The sequence below is a fragment of the Crotalus tigris genome, unplaced genomic scaffold (assembly GCF_016545835.1).
Source record: "Crotalus tigris isolate CLP2741 ecotype Arizona unplaced genomic scaffold, ASM1654583v1 scf7180000024167.7108832, whole genome shotgun sequence".
Taxonomy (NCBI): Eukaryota; Metazoa; Chordata; class Lepidosauria; order Squamata; family Viperidae; genus Crotalus; species Crotalus tigris.
The window spans coordinates 2,127,623-2,145,048 of NW_024100417.1; the positions used below are offsets into that span (position 1 = coordinate 2,127,623).

The following is a 17,426-nucleotide window of genomic DNA, read 5'->3' on the forward strand; positions in this document are numbered from 1 at the left end:
TATACCTGAAGAAAAAAAAGTTCAAAAGCAGCAGTAAAAAGATCAACAACAGAAACAAAGAGTGATCTCCAAGCCTAGAAATGATGGCCACAAATGGTGTTAATTTGAATTTTTCTATATGTTTTAGTAACTCTCTCCTGAAAGGGAAAAAATGAATAGATGTTTAATCTGACCCATTCATCTGTTCCCCAGTTTTCCAAAACAGATATCTCTGGTTAAGTCATGATTACTCCTTTCCTGATTTTGTAGATGCTTATCTGTTCACATTTTCCTAAACAGGCACCTTGTCAAGAGTCTCTTTGTGAGATATTCTGTCCCTCCAGCAGTGTATAAAATGAAAAGTATAAGTGGGGAGAATGCTTAATAACAAGATTTTATTTTTATTTAATAAGACAAAATGTACACCTTCAAGTTGTTCTACATAGTTTGTCAGTTCAATAGGCATTTTGCAAAACAATGGGTGTGAATTGCTTTGAGGGCTCTTAGTGTAACTGGATATGTTTCTAAGCTGAAATCTAGCACCGCCTATTTTCACATTAGACAGAGTTGGATGTGTTCTTTGTTTTTGAATTTGGTTTTGGTAAGGATAAAAATGGAAAAATAATGCAAACATATGGCGACGGGATTACTTAAAGGAAGTTATCATCTGGTTTCCCCTCCTCCCCTTCCTGCAATTTCCATGAACAAAAAAGGCAATTGCATAACAAGGCCCTAAAATAAATTAGAAATAGAAATAAAAAATCATTTCATAACAGCGTATGAAATTGAAAAGTATAAATTCTGCTGTGGCAGGCAGCTGCTAATCACTTGACTCAACTCTGGTTCTTCTCATTCTGGAACACATAATTATTAAAGGTTTGACTTTAAGCAGATATTTGTGCCATTCTGAGAGTTTTATTAGAAATTTGGTTTGTATTTGTAAATAACATGCTGTTTATGGTCTTCATTAGCAATATATTCCATTGCACCCAGACACGTATCTATCCATGGCTTTGATTACTGATTACCGGCAAACAATATATAGATCTTACAAAATCAACAACTCTGCCCACTGCAGCTGAAAAAAAATCAAATTTCACAAAGGATACTGCTTGTGAATTGATCATGTGCCTTCAGGTTGGTGTCATTTCTTAGTGAACACATAGTTAGATTTTCTCCAAAATGATCTGTCTCTAACCCGGTCTTTCAGGTCCAATGATGCAGCCATTGTTGCTGTAACTGAGTCCATCCACTTACTGCTGATCATCCTCTTCTCTTCCCTTTTACCTTCCCCAGCATTAGATCTTACTTCAGAAAGCTATATCTTCATATCAAGTTTCAGAGCGTAGCCATTTGTACCGCAAATGAGAACTTTGGACTAACATCACAACATTTGACTATCTTTTACAAGACCTTCATTGCTGTTCTACCAAATGCTAGTCTGTAGCGTATTTCTTGACTTGTTCATTTATTTTATTAGAGTACAGTAATTAGCACAATGCAGGTTGTTGATGTTTTTCTCTTTAATTTTAGAACCAAGCTAATCTTCTTCCAATCCAGCCTTCCTTAATTTATATTCAACATATAAATTAAATAACTGAGGGAGAGTATACAGCCTTGTCATACTCACTTGACAACCTAGAGCCAGTGTGTTTTGCCATGTTCTCTTCATACTGTGATTTCTTGACCTATATACAGGTTTCTCAAGAGGAAATGAGGTGTTCTGGGATTCCCATTTTTGTAAGCATGTTCCACAACTTGACGTGATCAACACAATCAAAGGCCTACAGTCAATGAAGCACATACAGATAGTTCTCAGTTAACAGCAACAGTTGGGACTGGATTTTCCATTAATAAGTGATGCAGTTATAAAACAGCAGTGTCACATAGCCGTGCTGTTTAGAGAGAGCAATTCCGGTACTTCTGGTTGATGTTGTTAAGTGAATCCTGACTTGTCGTCACCATTTGCAACCTCCTGCCAGCATCCCCATTGACTCTGCTTTCAGTATCCAACAGTGAAGGACACAAATGGTAACAGGAAAGGTGGCACATGACTCTGGGATGCTGAAATGTCATAACTGTAAGGCAGCCACTGAATGCCTAGATTGCATTCATGCTTCCTCAGGGACATGAATGCGATGGCTGGAATTTTGAGGACTGAGTATAACTACCACTCATTCAGCATCATCATAAGTCCAAACAGTTGCTGAATGAGTGGTCATTAAATGAGGACCATGTGCATAACTTCTTTCTTGGTATTCTTTGGTTTTCTCAATTATCAAACATACATTAGCAATAAACTGCTCGTGAATAGCAAGGGATAATATATGTTGGCACAAAACTGATCTAGAAAAATACTAAGATTATTACTAATAATTAAGATAAAAAAATTCCATCATACCCCTATAATCTGCGAAATCTTTTTGTGTGTGTATGTGTGTGATGTCTGCTTGATGCTTTACTTATATAAGTAATATGTTTGAGTTCCAGGCATCTCCAGATGGTTAGGGCATCATCATGAAAAGAGAAGGAGAGAGAGGGAAGAGGAAGAGAAGAGAGAAGAGGAGAGAGAGAGAGAGAGAGAGAGAGAGGGAGAGAGAGAGAGAGAGAGAGAGAGAGAGAGAAGGCTTAGAGTTTACTGATTCTGATAGATGGAACTAGGTAAGACAGTACATGCTGATAGCTCAGGATAAGACATCATATTTGTCTGCCGGATCTATTTCTAAAGATTAGATCATTAAATTCTCCCCAGGCAAACATATAGAATGCAGTCATCTTGGTTCATAAATTCATTTATCAGAATAAGTTTCAGCTCCTGGTTCTGTCTTTATCATTGCTAGTGCATATTAGAATCACTACTTCATAAATAAATGCCTGTGGTGAAACAACAGGGGAAAATTCCACCCATTTACCACCTTGTTGAGTTCTAAGTATCAAAACTCTAGCAAATGCTCTGAAAGTATTTGGCTATTGATGTTAAGCTGCCAGCATAGCTGTTTTTCCATGATTTCTAGCATCACAGCTAGCAGAGAAAAGCTGCACATTTTTTTCCCTGTAAAGCACAACTGTGCCATCTAACTGAATCTGCAAGTATGTCTGAGATATACGAAGGACTCTTTCACATAAATTTCAATCTGTTTCCACTCCTCAATCCCTGACAATCCAGTCTGAAGCCAACCACAACCATGTTCATTCACTTCTGGCCTGGAAATGCAGAAAACAGGAACACCATGAGGCATTCAGTTCTGCCTCCAGTATGAAAACTGGGATCAAATAGCATCCTGTCCCTTGGTAGAATAAAAACCTCATCTTTGTACAACACATGGAAAGAAAGTGGAAAGAAGGTGCTAGCACCCCACTTTTCCTTTTTCAGTACACATTGTAGATGCATTTGACCATTTGCAATAAACGTTTAACTGTTTTGGAGGGAAAGAAATTGGCCTGCTGTGAGAACACAGTTTCTTCTGCTACAATTAAAAACCCTGTATTAGATATGCTGCTAGAAAGTTGATATTATATACAAAACAGAGTGGTCTTTTATGGTACATTGTGTTTTTCCCTTAAATTTTCCATTTCTCCCCCTTCTCCCTCTTGAATTAGCCTGTGCAATCCACTCAGTGGTGCATTGCCTATTTCTGTAATTGCATTTTATTGGACAGTATCTTCCAGCTACTCTGGGGAAATAGACTTTTCATTATATACATAACTGGTGGCATGGTAGTATCATTGCAATTTGATATTTATCATAATAGAGCCAACCCTAGTTGTGATTTGTGGTTTACACCTTCTACAGGTATGTTTGAGGGTTTCCATGTGTTTGATAGGAGAGAGAGTAATGGCACACTTGAATTTCATGCAAGTTGTTTATTTAAACAGAAAACCCAGCCAGGAAATTTTTTGCAGTGATTGTGAAACTGACTACCAGTGTTAAGAGTGCTTCCTGAGAAATTATAGAAACAGAGGAAACTTTCTTTTTCACATATAGTGACATTGACTAGGAAGTGAACAGAAGGATTTACATTGAGTTGCCTGATAGGGTTGTTTAAATTCCTTTCTTAGGATAGTTAAGGAAATGGATGCTGAGAAATATTTAATTATGGCCAGGAGCTGACAGGTGTTGTGAAAGAGCAAAGTCAGTAGAAAACCAAATTGTTCACAGGCCCTATCATTTTGCAGGAAAAAGGCTAACTTTGCTCCAGGTTCAGACAAATAAATGTGGAATCAAAAAAGCTTTGAAAGAAGCCGATTTATCATGGGGATAATGCATCTGGAGTCAGCTGTAGAGGGATGCATAGAGAGTATGCAAAGTGCAAATTAGAAATGGGCCTTTTTACTAGATTCATCCTAATTTGGAAGCAGCCGTATGAGAGCATTTGCATTGTTCAGTAGATTTTGGTCAATCTTCTGCGCTTACCCATCAAAATTTTCTGTCATAATTATTAATTGGCTTCCCTGAAGTTTTATAACAGAATTCTGCTTTCTTTTTACAGCCTATCGTGGGGACGTCTGGAATTCCACAGGGGCCTTCAGATGAGAAAGTAGCTGTGGTGACCGTAGACGACTGTGACACTTCAGTGGCCTTGAAATTTGGCTCTATTCTAGGAAATTATTCCTGTTCAGCTCAAGGGACACAATCAGGCACAAAGAAGTGAGATTTTTTACAAGCACTATTAAGTTCATCTGATGAGCTTGTAATATAATAAGTATGGAATAGTGATGGGTGAAAGCAGACTGACTTTACAGGAGTTATTCAGTGGGGAAATGGCTGTCAGAAAGATAAGCTGTGGGGCTACAATTAACTTTGTTAATTTCCCTGGCTCAACTTCACCCTATATGAAAGTGAAGTACTATAGATTTTATTGTTCATCCGCTTTAATGTGCTGGTATTCACGGAGATAGGAAGCTGGTATTTTGACACATTGCATGGATGCATATATAAGCCTGTAACAGTCACGAGAACTAATACTACTGCATGTTCCAAACTACTTTTTTTCACTACTGCGCTATTCTGCTAGCCTCCCTTAACCTGAGTGCCTTTTGGATGAATGAGCAGACTTCAACTCCCAAATATCCCAGTCAGTTTGGCTATTGCTGAAAATTCTGAGAAGTGAAGACTATATTCAGGGCAGGACATTTGAGATGGTGATGATATATTCCTTAGTCTTCCCCGCTATCTACTGTTCCTGCATTTTTACATAAGGGATATAGTGATTTGCTAAAATCTCAAACTTTGAATATAAACCTCTACTATAAATTGGATCCATAGTGACTCTGAGGTCACCCGTCTACTCTTTTAATATAATGTGTGATTGATGCCAGCTTAATACCTGTTTAGGTTAGAACAATTTCTCAGGCAGATTTTTTTTTCCTTGATCATGTTTTTCTCTTGAATAACTCTAATTTGACTTTACAGATCCTTGGATTTGACAGGTCCCTTGTTACTGGGTGGCATTCCTGACCTTCCTGAGAGTTTCCCAGTACGGAATCGGCATTTTATAGGTTGCATGAGAGACTTCCTGATTGATAATCAAGATGTAGACCTGGCTGACTTCATTGCAAATAATGGAACTTTGCCTGGTATGATGAATTCAGGAGGAAATTGAAAGTTTGCTCAAATAGTGGGGTTTCTGTGGATGGAAATTGGCAAACTACCTATTGAGAACACCTGAGCAGGCCCTAGCCATTGTCTGCAGTGTAACATATCCATAGGGATGACTTTCATTCATGACTTAGCTCCTCATTACTCGGTAGCAAATTCAGCAAACACTTTCCTAATCCCGGGAGAATTTTCTATTACTGTCCTTCCCAGTGCATTTTTACATTCTCTTTTTAGGCTGCTCTGCTAAGAAGAATTTTTGTGATAGCAACACATGTCATAATGGTGGAACTTGCGTCAACCAGTGGAATACTTTCAGCTGTGAATGCCCCCTGGGTTTTGGAGGCAAGGACTGCAAGCAAGGTAAAAGATGGAAGCTGCTAAAGAAGGTGCTTTTAAGGAATGACATATGTGCTAATTGCCAGGAACTATATCAGGACGTTAGCTCCAAGAAAATATACTATTCTAATTATTAGAAGCAACAGAAGAAAAGGTGGGAATGCTAATCTAGAAATTCTTGGACTGGGACTTATAGTACTAATAAGTTTTATATATATGAGAATAGGATGTGCTGATCGGTTCTTGCAAATACCTGGGGATCCAAGTAAAATAGAGTTGTTTATTTACTTAGCTGCAGAATACAATTCTCTTAAATACAGTTTCTTCTAAAGTGGTTATGTCACCCAGTACAAATTAGCAAAAATGGCAGCAGTTTAGGCCCTTCTTTAGGGTGGTAGCTCCCACATGTCTGGTTAGTTATAACAAGGAGTGAAAAAAGCATACAAAAAATGGTTGCCCAGGTTCAATCAAAACTAGAGCCACAATGGAATGAAATGGTCTTAAGTGCCTTGTGGAATAAAAAGAAAAACGAAAAAGGAAAATGCCAGGTATACCTCCACACAGAATATGATCCAAACGATGGGGATGATCACAGAGAAAGCTGTTGTCTCACTTATATTCCTTCACTATAAGAGTAAGAGTACTTTTAATGGATCCTTCCTTGATATTTGGACAGGATGTTTAGAAACAATACTGATAAGACAATGTCTAATATGTCTTGATGCTACACCATTTATAGGTGATAATTAACACTCTTATTGGACTTAAAAACCTAATAACAGTCAATGCAGTATTATTGTGTAGCATTGGGCTGTCCTGACACCAATCTGGCCACCTCATTCTGTACCAGCTGCATTTTCTGAATCAACTCTAAAGGCAATCCCGCCTAGAGCGGTGATCTGGGGGCAAGTGGTGATCCAGGGGCATGGTTCCATTGTAAGGGCATCCTGATCCAGGTAGGATCATAACTAGGCAAAGCGAGTCAAAGCCACCTATGACCACGGCTTCTGCCTCTTGTTTGCACAAGAGCCACAAGTACAGAAGGATCCCTAATTACAAACCATCTCTTTGGGAGGGAGAAAAACCTTATTAAAAGTAAACCTTGGGACCAGTTTCTGGACTGTCTAGATATTTATTAACATAAAACAACTCCATTAGCTAATGCTCAATCTGAGTATGCCTTGCTCCCTCCAGGGCATGGCATCTGTAGGGTGACATATAACTGGTTAGGTGGGGTGGTGCACCCCACCTAAATCAATGGATGCCTCTCCCAAGTTTTCATATAAATGTTAAATAATACCAGGAAAGCACAAAACTCAGTAGGACGACACATTAGGGCAACCAAGGGCTTGAATGCTACCCCAGTCAACTAAAACCATTTGCTTAGATAGGAGCGAACCATGGTAACCTGATGCTCCCAACTTCTAGCCCTTGCAAGCAGTCCAAAAGAGTACCATGGTTTATATTGTTGAATCCATTGAACGATCCAAAAGAGCCAAGAAAAGTGCACTCTACCCATCCAGATTTCTAAAATAGATCATTTCCAAAAAGAAGTGTCATTTCTTTTCCTTGCTGGGGCCTGAATCCTGACTGGAAGGGATCTGCTTAAGCCATTTCACATAGGATCTTCTATAATTGGGACCTCGCCTCCTTGTCAACATCTTTCCCCATGTTAATAAATAGGAATGTGGATAATTACAAAGTGAGTGTATTGGTTCTCACATTTTCAGCAATCGAGAAACCAATAGAGGAAGCTCTAGCAATCCAGCAGAAACTGAGTAAATCATCTTATCTCTTCTTGAACCTTTTATAACAAAACTACAAAAAGGATATTAAAATTGTTTTTCTCGCTCTTTTTATTACATGTGCATCAATATACACATACACACTGTAGAAGGCAATGGCAAGTCAATTATATATAGTTGCCAGAAATGCTAATATGAACACGATCTTGTAGTTACCCATTGGAATGGGTTCAAACACCCTCATTTGTTATCTCCAGCCTCAGCAAGGGTGGGTATGGTCCTTTCTATATCCATTTGTACGACAAGAAAATGGAGGGAAAGAATGGACCCCCATAAACCTCCCTATCTAATGCAGGACGATAATACTGAATTCTCTTCTGCTTCTCCATATGGTACTCACTTTTTAAGGATTTTTTTTTAAATTGTCATCAGATCATTGATTGGCTGGAATTGTTAAATACTTTCAACCCAAAATGTTGAAGGAACATTATTTTTAAAAAAATATTATGAGTATATATAAGAATAGTCCACCCCCCACCCACCCACCCACCCCCCACCCCCACACACACGGTCTGGTGTGCAATATTTTATACTCTTGTTGAACTTTTTTTTTCCTCTGGGAAGAAATGGCAAGTCCTCAGCGTTTCTTGGGCAACAGTCTGGTGACTTGGAGCAATTTGGCATTGATCATCACACTTCCATGGCACATTGGACTTATGTTTCGTACCAGGCAGAGCAATGGCGTCCTCCTCCGTGCTGCAGCGGGACAGCATTCTACCATCACACTTTGGGTGAGTAGGCAACACTTTATTATTCTCTTACAGATTAGAGATAAGAGCCGAGATGGCGCAGCAGTTAGAGTGCAGTACTGCAGGCCACTTTAGCTGATTGTGTTCAGCAGGTCAGCGGTTCAAATCTCACCGGCTCAAAGTTGACTCAGCCTTCCATCCTTCCAGGGTAGGTAAAATGAGGACCCAGATTGTTGGGGGCAATGTAAATATATATATATATATATATATATATATATATATATATATATATATATATATATATATATATATATATATATATATACACATACATACATACATACATACATACATTGCTTACTGGTGTACACCGCTTAGAGAGTGCTTGCACTTAAAGTGGTATATAAGTCTCATAAATAAATAAATAGTGGCCTAGAGAAAACTGCTTTGTGTTACAACAGGGTTGGGCATCTTGCAGCCCATGGAGCCTCCCAGCATTCTGAAGATTATCCCACCAACATTTATGGGTAGAATATGTACAGTATATTCTGGAGTACTATTTCAGATGATGGGAGGATTTTAAAATGTGGAGAAAGGTTTAGTTTCTCCCAGAGGCTTTCCATTCCACTTGCAGTGGCAGCAAACCGCAAAGGGAGTTATCTTCTCCATGTATCTCTTACGAGCAGGAATGGAACTGTGTACTTTCTAGATCAGGGTTAGGCAACCTTGGCTCTTTTATGACTCGAGGACTTCAACTCCCAGAATTCCTGAGCCAGCCAAGCTGGCTGAGGAATTCTGGGAATTGAAGTCCACAAGTCATAAAAGAGCCAAGGTTGACTACCCCTGCTCTAGAGTCTCCTGCTCTACAGAAGCAGCACAAAGGTTGGTGAGATGTGGTTTCTAGATCCTTTGCATCATTAGAAGCCTCATGATTTTCTTTGATGCTATGTACTTGTTTTATTTTATTTTCAAGCCCCCTATGATGGATGGAGATGGGTAATGCCTTCTGCAGTGAAAACCTGGCTCAAAACTAAACTCCTTCTGTTCTTATCTCTTTGCTCAGTTAAACGAAGGCACTGTGCTGATGACTGTGTACCGAGCCAACAGCCCAATTTCAGCTTTGAGGCTACACCAGGTGAAAGTGAATGATGGTGACTGGCATCACCTACAATTGGAGCTGCATAGCAGCTGGGACAATCCAGAAGCCCAGTGGTTAGCCATAATGGCTTTTGATTATGGTTTGCACCAGGTACAGTGAGCATTAGAACTCAATCTGATTGGTCAACTAATTTGGCATTTATAAAACATCATTCTGTGTATTTTGTAAAGTTTGAATGTAACACTTGTAGCATAATTTCATCCAGGGAAATGAAGCTATCTGTGGGATGGATCTAAATTGATTCCTAGTATTCTAATACACTTTGTCACTAATCTCTTTGACTAGCCTTACACTTAGGCTCTTTTTCTATTGATTTTGATTTATAGTTAATTAATTCAATAAAATACTTCAGTGTCAGTCTACAGCTATCTTAATAATTTATTCCAGCCCTCTTCTTCTTGGCTTTCATGACTGTCCTGATAGTTTATAACATCTGATCTGTATTATACAAATAAGTACTGTGGTCTCATCAAGAAATTAAGGAAAAATGATGTTTGCTTTGCCTGCCTATCCTCCAGGTGACGGCCAATATTAGTAGCGAACTTCGTGGACTAAAAATGCGGAGTTTGAGTATCGGTGCTGTGCTGGGGGAAAAGGGAAACCTGCAGCATGGATTCCGTGGTTGCATGCAGGTGAGTAGGTGAAGAATATACCTGGATGGTCCTTTTGGATGTTATTGAGCATACCATGATGGACGCATCAGGTGCAGTCGCCACCACTTCTTTCAAGTCTTCTTTCTTCGGTGCTTTTTATATAAATGACATATGTTTTGGGAAAGGTAGGCCCAATTGATTAGACCACATCAGTCTTCAGCAAATAATATAACTGACATCCTTAAGAAATTATGCAACTGGGAGAGATTGCTGTGTAGTATGTGTCTATCTATGTCAGTATATCTATACATATAAATAAATTAGAAGCTGTTCTGTCTGGAAATCAACCAGACAGCAATCAGAACTGTGTATTGATGAGGTCTCATCTTGATTTTGCTGAAAATTGAATGAAGCAAGCATGCTTCTAGGTCCTAGGCTATATCTACTTGATGCAGATCTTAAACAAGAGCAACAACATATACAGGTAGTCCTTGACTTACGACCACAAATTTCTGTTGTTAAGTGAGACATTTGTTAAAGGAGTTTTGCCCCATTTCACGACCTTTCTTGCCACAGTTGTTAAGTGAATCACTGCAGTTGTTAAGTCAGTAGCATGGTTGCTAAATGAATCTGGTTTTCCAATTGACTTTGCTTGTCAGAAGGTGATCAGACTGCAATTGTCATAAAACTGAGTCAATTGCCAAGCATCTGAATTTTGATCACATGACCATGGGGATGCTGCAATGGTCATAAGTGTGAAAGTTGAAAATCATTTTTTTCAGTTCCATTGTAACTTTGAACCATCACTAAACGAACTGTTGTAAGTTGAGAACTACCTGTAGCATACAATTCACAATTCTATCACTGTATTGTTTTTCACTTTTCCCACTTAACAGTCATGCCTACTCCGTATTTCTTGTTTATGAATGTAGGCTGAGTATATAGCACCTTAAATTTGATGAATACTGGAACAAACTCTATTTATGCAGATGTGTCAAGTATAAACTCTGTTTATTTTAAGCAATGCAGCACCATCTAGGGGCTGCAGATCTTATAGTTGGCTTATTTATTTAAATGATATTTATATTTTCTTTTGGGTTCCTAAAAGTCGGTTGGTTTAAATAGGCTGTAAAGCAAGGAATGAATGTACAGAAGAATCATCTATTTATCTAAGAGCTGATCTTCTCCTTCCTTGTTTTTTTTTTTTTTTTGCTTGGATCCTCCAGGGTGTAAGGATGGGTGAAACGTCAGACAGCGCTATCACCTTGAATGTAAACCAGGCTGAGAAAGTGAATGTGGAGTATGGCTGCAGTATCCCAGACCCTTGTGACTCCAGCCCCTGTCCTCTCAATAGCTACTGCAATGATGATTGGGATAGTTATTCATGCAGTTGTGATCCAGGTTAGTGGAAGGAACAGTGTGATTATAATTGTGTAGAAGACTCCTTATTAGGGTTCTTAGGCTGCCTAGAATTGCATACCACAAGATGGGCTACCATATAAATTTAATATATACATATATTTTTTTAAAAAATCCTCTAAAACAGCTCTAACTATGCTGCCTAGTGTTTAGGTATAGTCCAGCAGTGTCAAACTGCCAGCCCACAGGCCGGATGCATCATAGCGAAACCGTGCCCACCCCATTGCCAGGAATGGCAAAAAAGTTGCGATATGTCATGACACGTCACGTGACATTGCGAGTTTGACACCCCTGGTATAGTCCAACATATCTGGAGGGCACCAAGTATTTGCCATGTATGATATGTAAATGGGCTTAGCTGTTGTAAATAATACCTAGATCGTATTCAAAGCGTTATTTTTAGTTGTGCAATACCTGAATCAGAGCTTAAAATAGTACTATTAAAGCACTGATAACAAAGTTTTAATAATTTATTATGATTTATTCTGATTAATCTTGATTTGATAGAAAGATACGTTATAAATTTACTGTGTTTTGACTATTCTTTCTTACTTTAGTTCATCTGTACAATATGTATGGACTTTCCATGCTGTTTCCTTTAATCCTATATAGTTTGTTTTTGACAGGTTCCTTAATTAAGTAACTAATATGCCCCAAAATTAAGATTGTTATCTTAGCATAATGATTGAAATAACATGAACTATATTTACATAATTCACAGTAGTAGTATTTAGGCATTGCACTTGATTAGGATAACATACAAAACATAACAACAATTTTTATTTCATTATTTAGCACTTCAGACTGAGGTTGGGCCAGAAGCCAATATTCTTGCTAGGGATTGTATTTTTTTTTTTTTAACCTATTTCAGCTTTTCATTGTTTTATTAAAAAGTTAAAATAAAAGTAGGTGATTGAGTAAGCACAAAGGTCTCTATAACAGAGCAGACAGACCAGACAGGATAGGAGCCATGTTGGTTTCTATCTTTCCAGCCACCCCTCCCACACGTAGCCTTTAGCTCGGTTGTGATTGGAGAATGATTATCTCAGAATCTCTTGCTTGGCTGGGCTATCTTTTAGTCTCAGGTTGGAGATTATTGCCAGAGTTATACCCAGAAATCTTTCTGTGGTGCTCAGGTTACTATGGAGACAGCTGTGCCAACGTCTGTTCTTTTAATCCTTGTGAGCATCAAGCCATATGTGTCCGCAAGCCCAGCTCATCCCATGGCTACACCTGTGAGTGTCCTGACAGCTATTTTGGACCATACTGCGAGAACAAGTGAGTCTGTGAAAGTTCATTTACATTTGTGGTTATGTGTCTGTAAGTGCGTGTTGGTACTTTTCAGTATTTACAGAATTGAGATGCGGAAGTGCTAGATGCATAGTGCAGATATTAATAGAAATCTTAGGCATTTGCATCTGGATGTAAATGTGCAAATAAAAAGTCAGCCTAAATGTGTGTGTAACAATAGTTCATGTATGGGAGAGGCATGAATGTAGTGACATTGACTTGCATATACAGTGCATATACTATACATAATTAACATACCATGATTGATGTACGTGTGCATGCCAACCAAGGAGATTACTTTAAATAATGTGATTTATAATACAAATCAATATAGCAAATTGTGGAAATCTGAAAAAAAATCCCAACATAGCTTTAGTTATTGTCTTTTTACTGAAGGCTTGTAAATTATGAAAGCCTTCATACGCAAAGGAATGGAAGATCTTAGAAAAGACAATACCATAATTTGTAATGAAGAAGTTACTATAATCTTCTGCTATATTTGACAAGTGCTTACAACAGGCCTTGTGTTTTCATTGTTAGGTTCGCTCAGCCCTGTCCCCGGGGATGGTGGGGGCATCCTATATGTGGCCCCTGCAACTGTGATGTTGACAAAGGATTTGACCCTGACTGCAACAAAACTAATGGAGAGTGCCACTGCAAGGTGAGTTTTGGATTATTTATCTTGTTAAGGGTAAAAACAGTTTCTGTATCTGAATTGATATTTTATTGCTATTCATTGTTTTAATAGCTTGGCTGTTAAACATTTGGCCTTCAATAGCTTTAACAAATAAATTTGTCTACCAAGGAAAGTTATGACACACTAGACAAAAATTTGAATATCTTTGTGTATACAATGTATTTTGCTTTTTTCCAACTATTAATTTGCTGTTTTTTATTATACCAGTTAGTTTATTTGTTTGCTTTTATGTGATTTTATGTGAGTTATCTTCAGCTTGAGGAATTTGGTGAGGTAAACATTAAATAAATAATGGTTCAACATCCTTATAATTAGTTTTAACAATCAATATTCATAAAAAATTGTCTGAACATTATTTGAATCTAGCCATAATATTAGCCACAGACTTTCCCTCCAGATAACACTGTTAATGGAAATCAAATGCTTCTGACTTGCTCCCAATAATGCAGAGGCAGTAAAGGCAGAGTGTGCTGGTGCTTGTTGCTTCTCATAAGCATCATGCTTAATCATTACTTGGTATGACATGTGCATATGGTCACTCAAAGTAATACAGAGTTGGATTTGACATATTTGATAGAAATCTTGATAGTATCTTAGAAAATCCTGTCCTTTTTGAGTGTGCAAGCAAACTGTTGAAAATTTAACAGGAAACAATATATCTGGTAAAGGTCTTGGATTGGCCAAGAGGTATGATTCATATATGATTATTATGACAAATAAAAAAATGGACAGAGGTCTCTCTCTGCTATTCTACAGGAAAATCACTACCACCCAGCAGATAGTACCTCATGTTTCCTCTGTGACTGCTACCATACCGGCTCATTGTCTCGCACCTGTGAATCTGAGACTGGGCAGTGCTCCTGCAAGCCAGGTGTCATTGGGCGCCGCTGCGACCGCTGTGACAATCCTTTTGCAGAAGTTACCATCAGTGGTTGTGAAGGTCAGAAATACTCCATGGGCAGGAAGCATAACTGAAGCACTTTGGATTAGGTCACATTTGTCTACTGCAGACTGCAATCTTAGCTGATCCCAAAGAATGCAGTAGGGTTATAATTGATTGGGATATGAATGGTAGGCTACCAGGAAACCCTAGCAATAGATAAGATTGGGGGGGATAAAGAAATCTTGGAAGAAAGCAATCACAGACCACCTTTGTGCTACTTCAGAAAAAGTCTATGAAGTTAACAGAAGACAAAGTCAAGCTTGATTCAAAGGAAAGTATGCTTCATCATACCCTTACTTTTGTTCACCAATTTTCTGAACTATAAAATGCCCAGCCATTAAAGGGGATAATACAATACAACTATCACATTGATTCATGTGATTCATACAAATTGGATTTCTTGGAGGTGAATTATTGTTTTCTATATGATCAGAGTGCATTCTTACCCTCTGTTTTCTATATGCAATTTATTTCCAAAGCAAGTATTTGTAAAAATATTAAGTCTTGATTGCCTCCCCTTTTAAATATGCCTGCTGAAAAGAGCACTCTGTGGTTGCATAGGGTAAATTAATACACGCAGACTCTTAATATTTTTTCTTGCAGTGAATTATGATAGTTGCCCACGTGCCATTGAAGCTGATATTTGGTGGCCACGCACCCGCTTTGGTTTGCCTGCAGCTGCACCTTGTCCTCGGGGATCTGTAGGTAATGAAATATCTTTAAGAATGCAGTCATGTACATATAGTAATCAATTGAGTTATTAAATGGTCTTTAGATGCTTCCAGATAAAGGATTATTTAGTTATCCTACTTTCTTGATGATTTGTTATAGGTGGCCAAAGAAAGTAGTCTTCCTCAAATAGGTATCCTATGGTTTTCTAGCCCTCATCATTCAAGAAAAAATCTTGGATATGGAGTAAACATTACAGTGTATGTTACAGAGTTTTTCTCTCTGCTTGGAGCACTTTTTGTGTCAGCCATACTCTCCTCTTAGCATCATGCCAATGTGATTTGTGTCTTGGAAAAGAATATTCCACATTATAAAAAGGAAAATACAAGTATAATCCAATTCTTCTCTCTGTTTGAGAGACATATGTTTAAAGTGTTTCAGAAAGAAAGAAAGAAAGAAAGAAAGAAAGAAAGAAAGAAAGAAAGAAAGAAAGAAAGAAAGAGAGAGAGAGAAAGAGAAAGAGAAAGAGAAAGAGAAAGAGAAAGAGAAAGAGAAAGGGAGGGAGGGAAGGAAGGAAGGAAAATCTGAGCAAGCTAATATTTCGTAGTATTTGGTTTTGTGAGCTAAGTTTCACATTGTGGCTACTTTTCCCATAAACTATTCTCCTCCTCCTCCTCCTCCTCCTCCTCCTCCTCCTCCTCCTCCTCCTCCTCCTCTCCACAGGGACTGCTGTACGGCACTGTGATGAACACAAGGGCTGGCTGGCACCCAATCTCTTCAACTGCACCTCACTGACTTTTGCTATTCTCAAGGACTTTGTAAGTACTTATCTTTCATTTTTCCTGGTCCAGAGCAAAGCCAGGAATCTATGGATTTATTCCCTTCATTATGTATGAATAAATGCAAATAGTTTACTTTTATTTCATCAAAATTCTCAAAAGCAATGGCTGTTTGATATGGCTCTTTGTCCTTACTGAAGTTGGTTTCATTCATAGAATCCCCAGTCCTGCCAATTACCATTCCTTGACTATAAGCCAGGGAGGAAATATTGACTCTCTTTGTAAATTGTTTCACAATGAACTTGTGGAGACTGAACCTGCATTATTGTAAAAATAGAAAGCAGCAGCTTTCTCAGGATCACTTTCCCTTATTGTCTGGATTGATGAATGGAATGGCAATATGAATTGTCTTTTAACGAAGAAGTACAAGGAGACGTAGATTGCTAATTGCTTCATGCATTAACCATTTTTATTTATTTTTTACTTATTAAATTTGTATGCCACCCATCTCTTATGAAGAGACTCTCGGAAGGTTTAAAGTTACATCTGAAGTTACAGTGGTGCTAAAAAAACAACTTTGTGAGAAGACATACTTACAACTTTTACAGTGTATCTCTCTCTCAGTCAGTTAGTACATGTTATCCTGTGCCTGGCCCATTTTTTCCCTTTTTTTCCTCTTCACGAGTGGAGAGATTGCTTAAACAAACTATCTCTTCATGAGTTGCTTTTCTTTAAGTGCTGGCAGCTGCTGCCTGTAACCCAGTGGTTCTCAACCTGTGGGTCGGGACCCCATTTGGGGTCGAACGACCATTTCATGGGGGTCGCCAAACCATGCTGTCCACCATTTTGTTCCCTTTTCCCTAGCTGTCCTACTCCCTCTTATTGGTGGCCACACCCACTTGGGGGCACCACAACATGGGGAACTGTATTATGGGGTCACGGCATTAGAAAGGTTGAGAACCACTGCTGTAACCGATAAGATTTCCATCATTTTATTTTTGGCTATTTCAGGTGGTATAATCCTCACATTTTCAGGTTATTTTTTTTAGCTCTGGGACTATAACTTGAAGGAAGAGATTTTCAGAATTCTGAAATTCTATGATGGAAAGCATTTAAGGATATAATTGAGATTTTTCTTAGCAACTACAAAGCTCCAAACTACATTCAGTTGGTTGACAAATTTCTTATAGCATACAACACCATGAAGTGCAATGTGTCACTGAAGATTCATTTTTTGCATTTACACTTCGTTCCCAAAAATCTGTCAGTGATGAACATGGTAAAAGTTTTCACCAAGACATTGTCAAAATAAAAAATGGTATTAGGACCACTGGACTCTATCAGTGCTGGCTGACAACTGTTGGACGTTGCAACAAGGTGCATCAGACACTGACTACAAATGAAAATCAGCAGCAAAATTTTAGACCTCTTGCAGCATGTCAGAATCTTTATGCAGTTAAATACATTAT

The 17,426-nt window shown here is 38.3% G+C and overlaps 1 protein-coding gene across 5 annotated transcripts in view; it reads left to right on the forward strand.

The window, feature by feature from the left end:
* CELSR2 (cadherin EGF LAG seven-pass G-type receptor 2) overlaps positions 1 to 17,426 on the forward strand; it is a 98,047-nt gene that overhangs the window by 59,708 nt on the left and 20,913 nt on the right. For all 5 annotated transcript variants that reach the window (XM_039323237.1, XM_039323240.1, XM_039323241.1 and 2 more), the window contains exons 6-17: positions 4,470 to 4,627; positions 5,393 to 5,556; positions 5,813 to 5,938; positions 8,284 to 8,450; positions 9,472 to 9,657; positions 10,086 to 10,199; positions 11,387 to 11,561; positions 12,716 to 12,857; positions 13,410 to 13,530; positions 14,323 to 14,506; positions 15,113 to 15,214; positions 15,902 to 15,996. In XM_039323237.1, the coding sequence (XP_039179171.1) occupies positions 4,470 to 4,627; positions 5,393 to 5,556; positions 5,813 to 5,938; positions 8,284 to 8,450; positions 9,472 to 9,657; positions 10,086 to 10,199; positions 11,387 to 11,561; positions 12,716 to 12,857; positions 13,410 to 13,530; positions 14,323 to 14,506; positions 15,113 to 15,214; positions 15,902 to 15,996 (1,734 nt within the window). The remainder of the gene's footprint in view (positions 1 to 4,469; positions 4,628 to 5,392; positions 5,557 to 5,812; positions 5,939 to 8,283; positions 8,451 to 9,471; positions 9,658 to 10,085; positions 10,200 to 11,386; positions 11,562 to 12,715; positions 12,858 to 13,409; positions 13,531 to 14,322; positions 14,507 to 15,112; positions 15,215 to 15,901; positions 15,997 to 17,426) is intronic.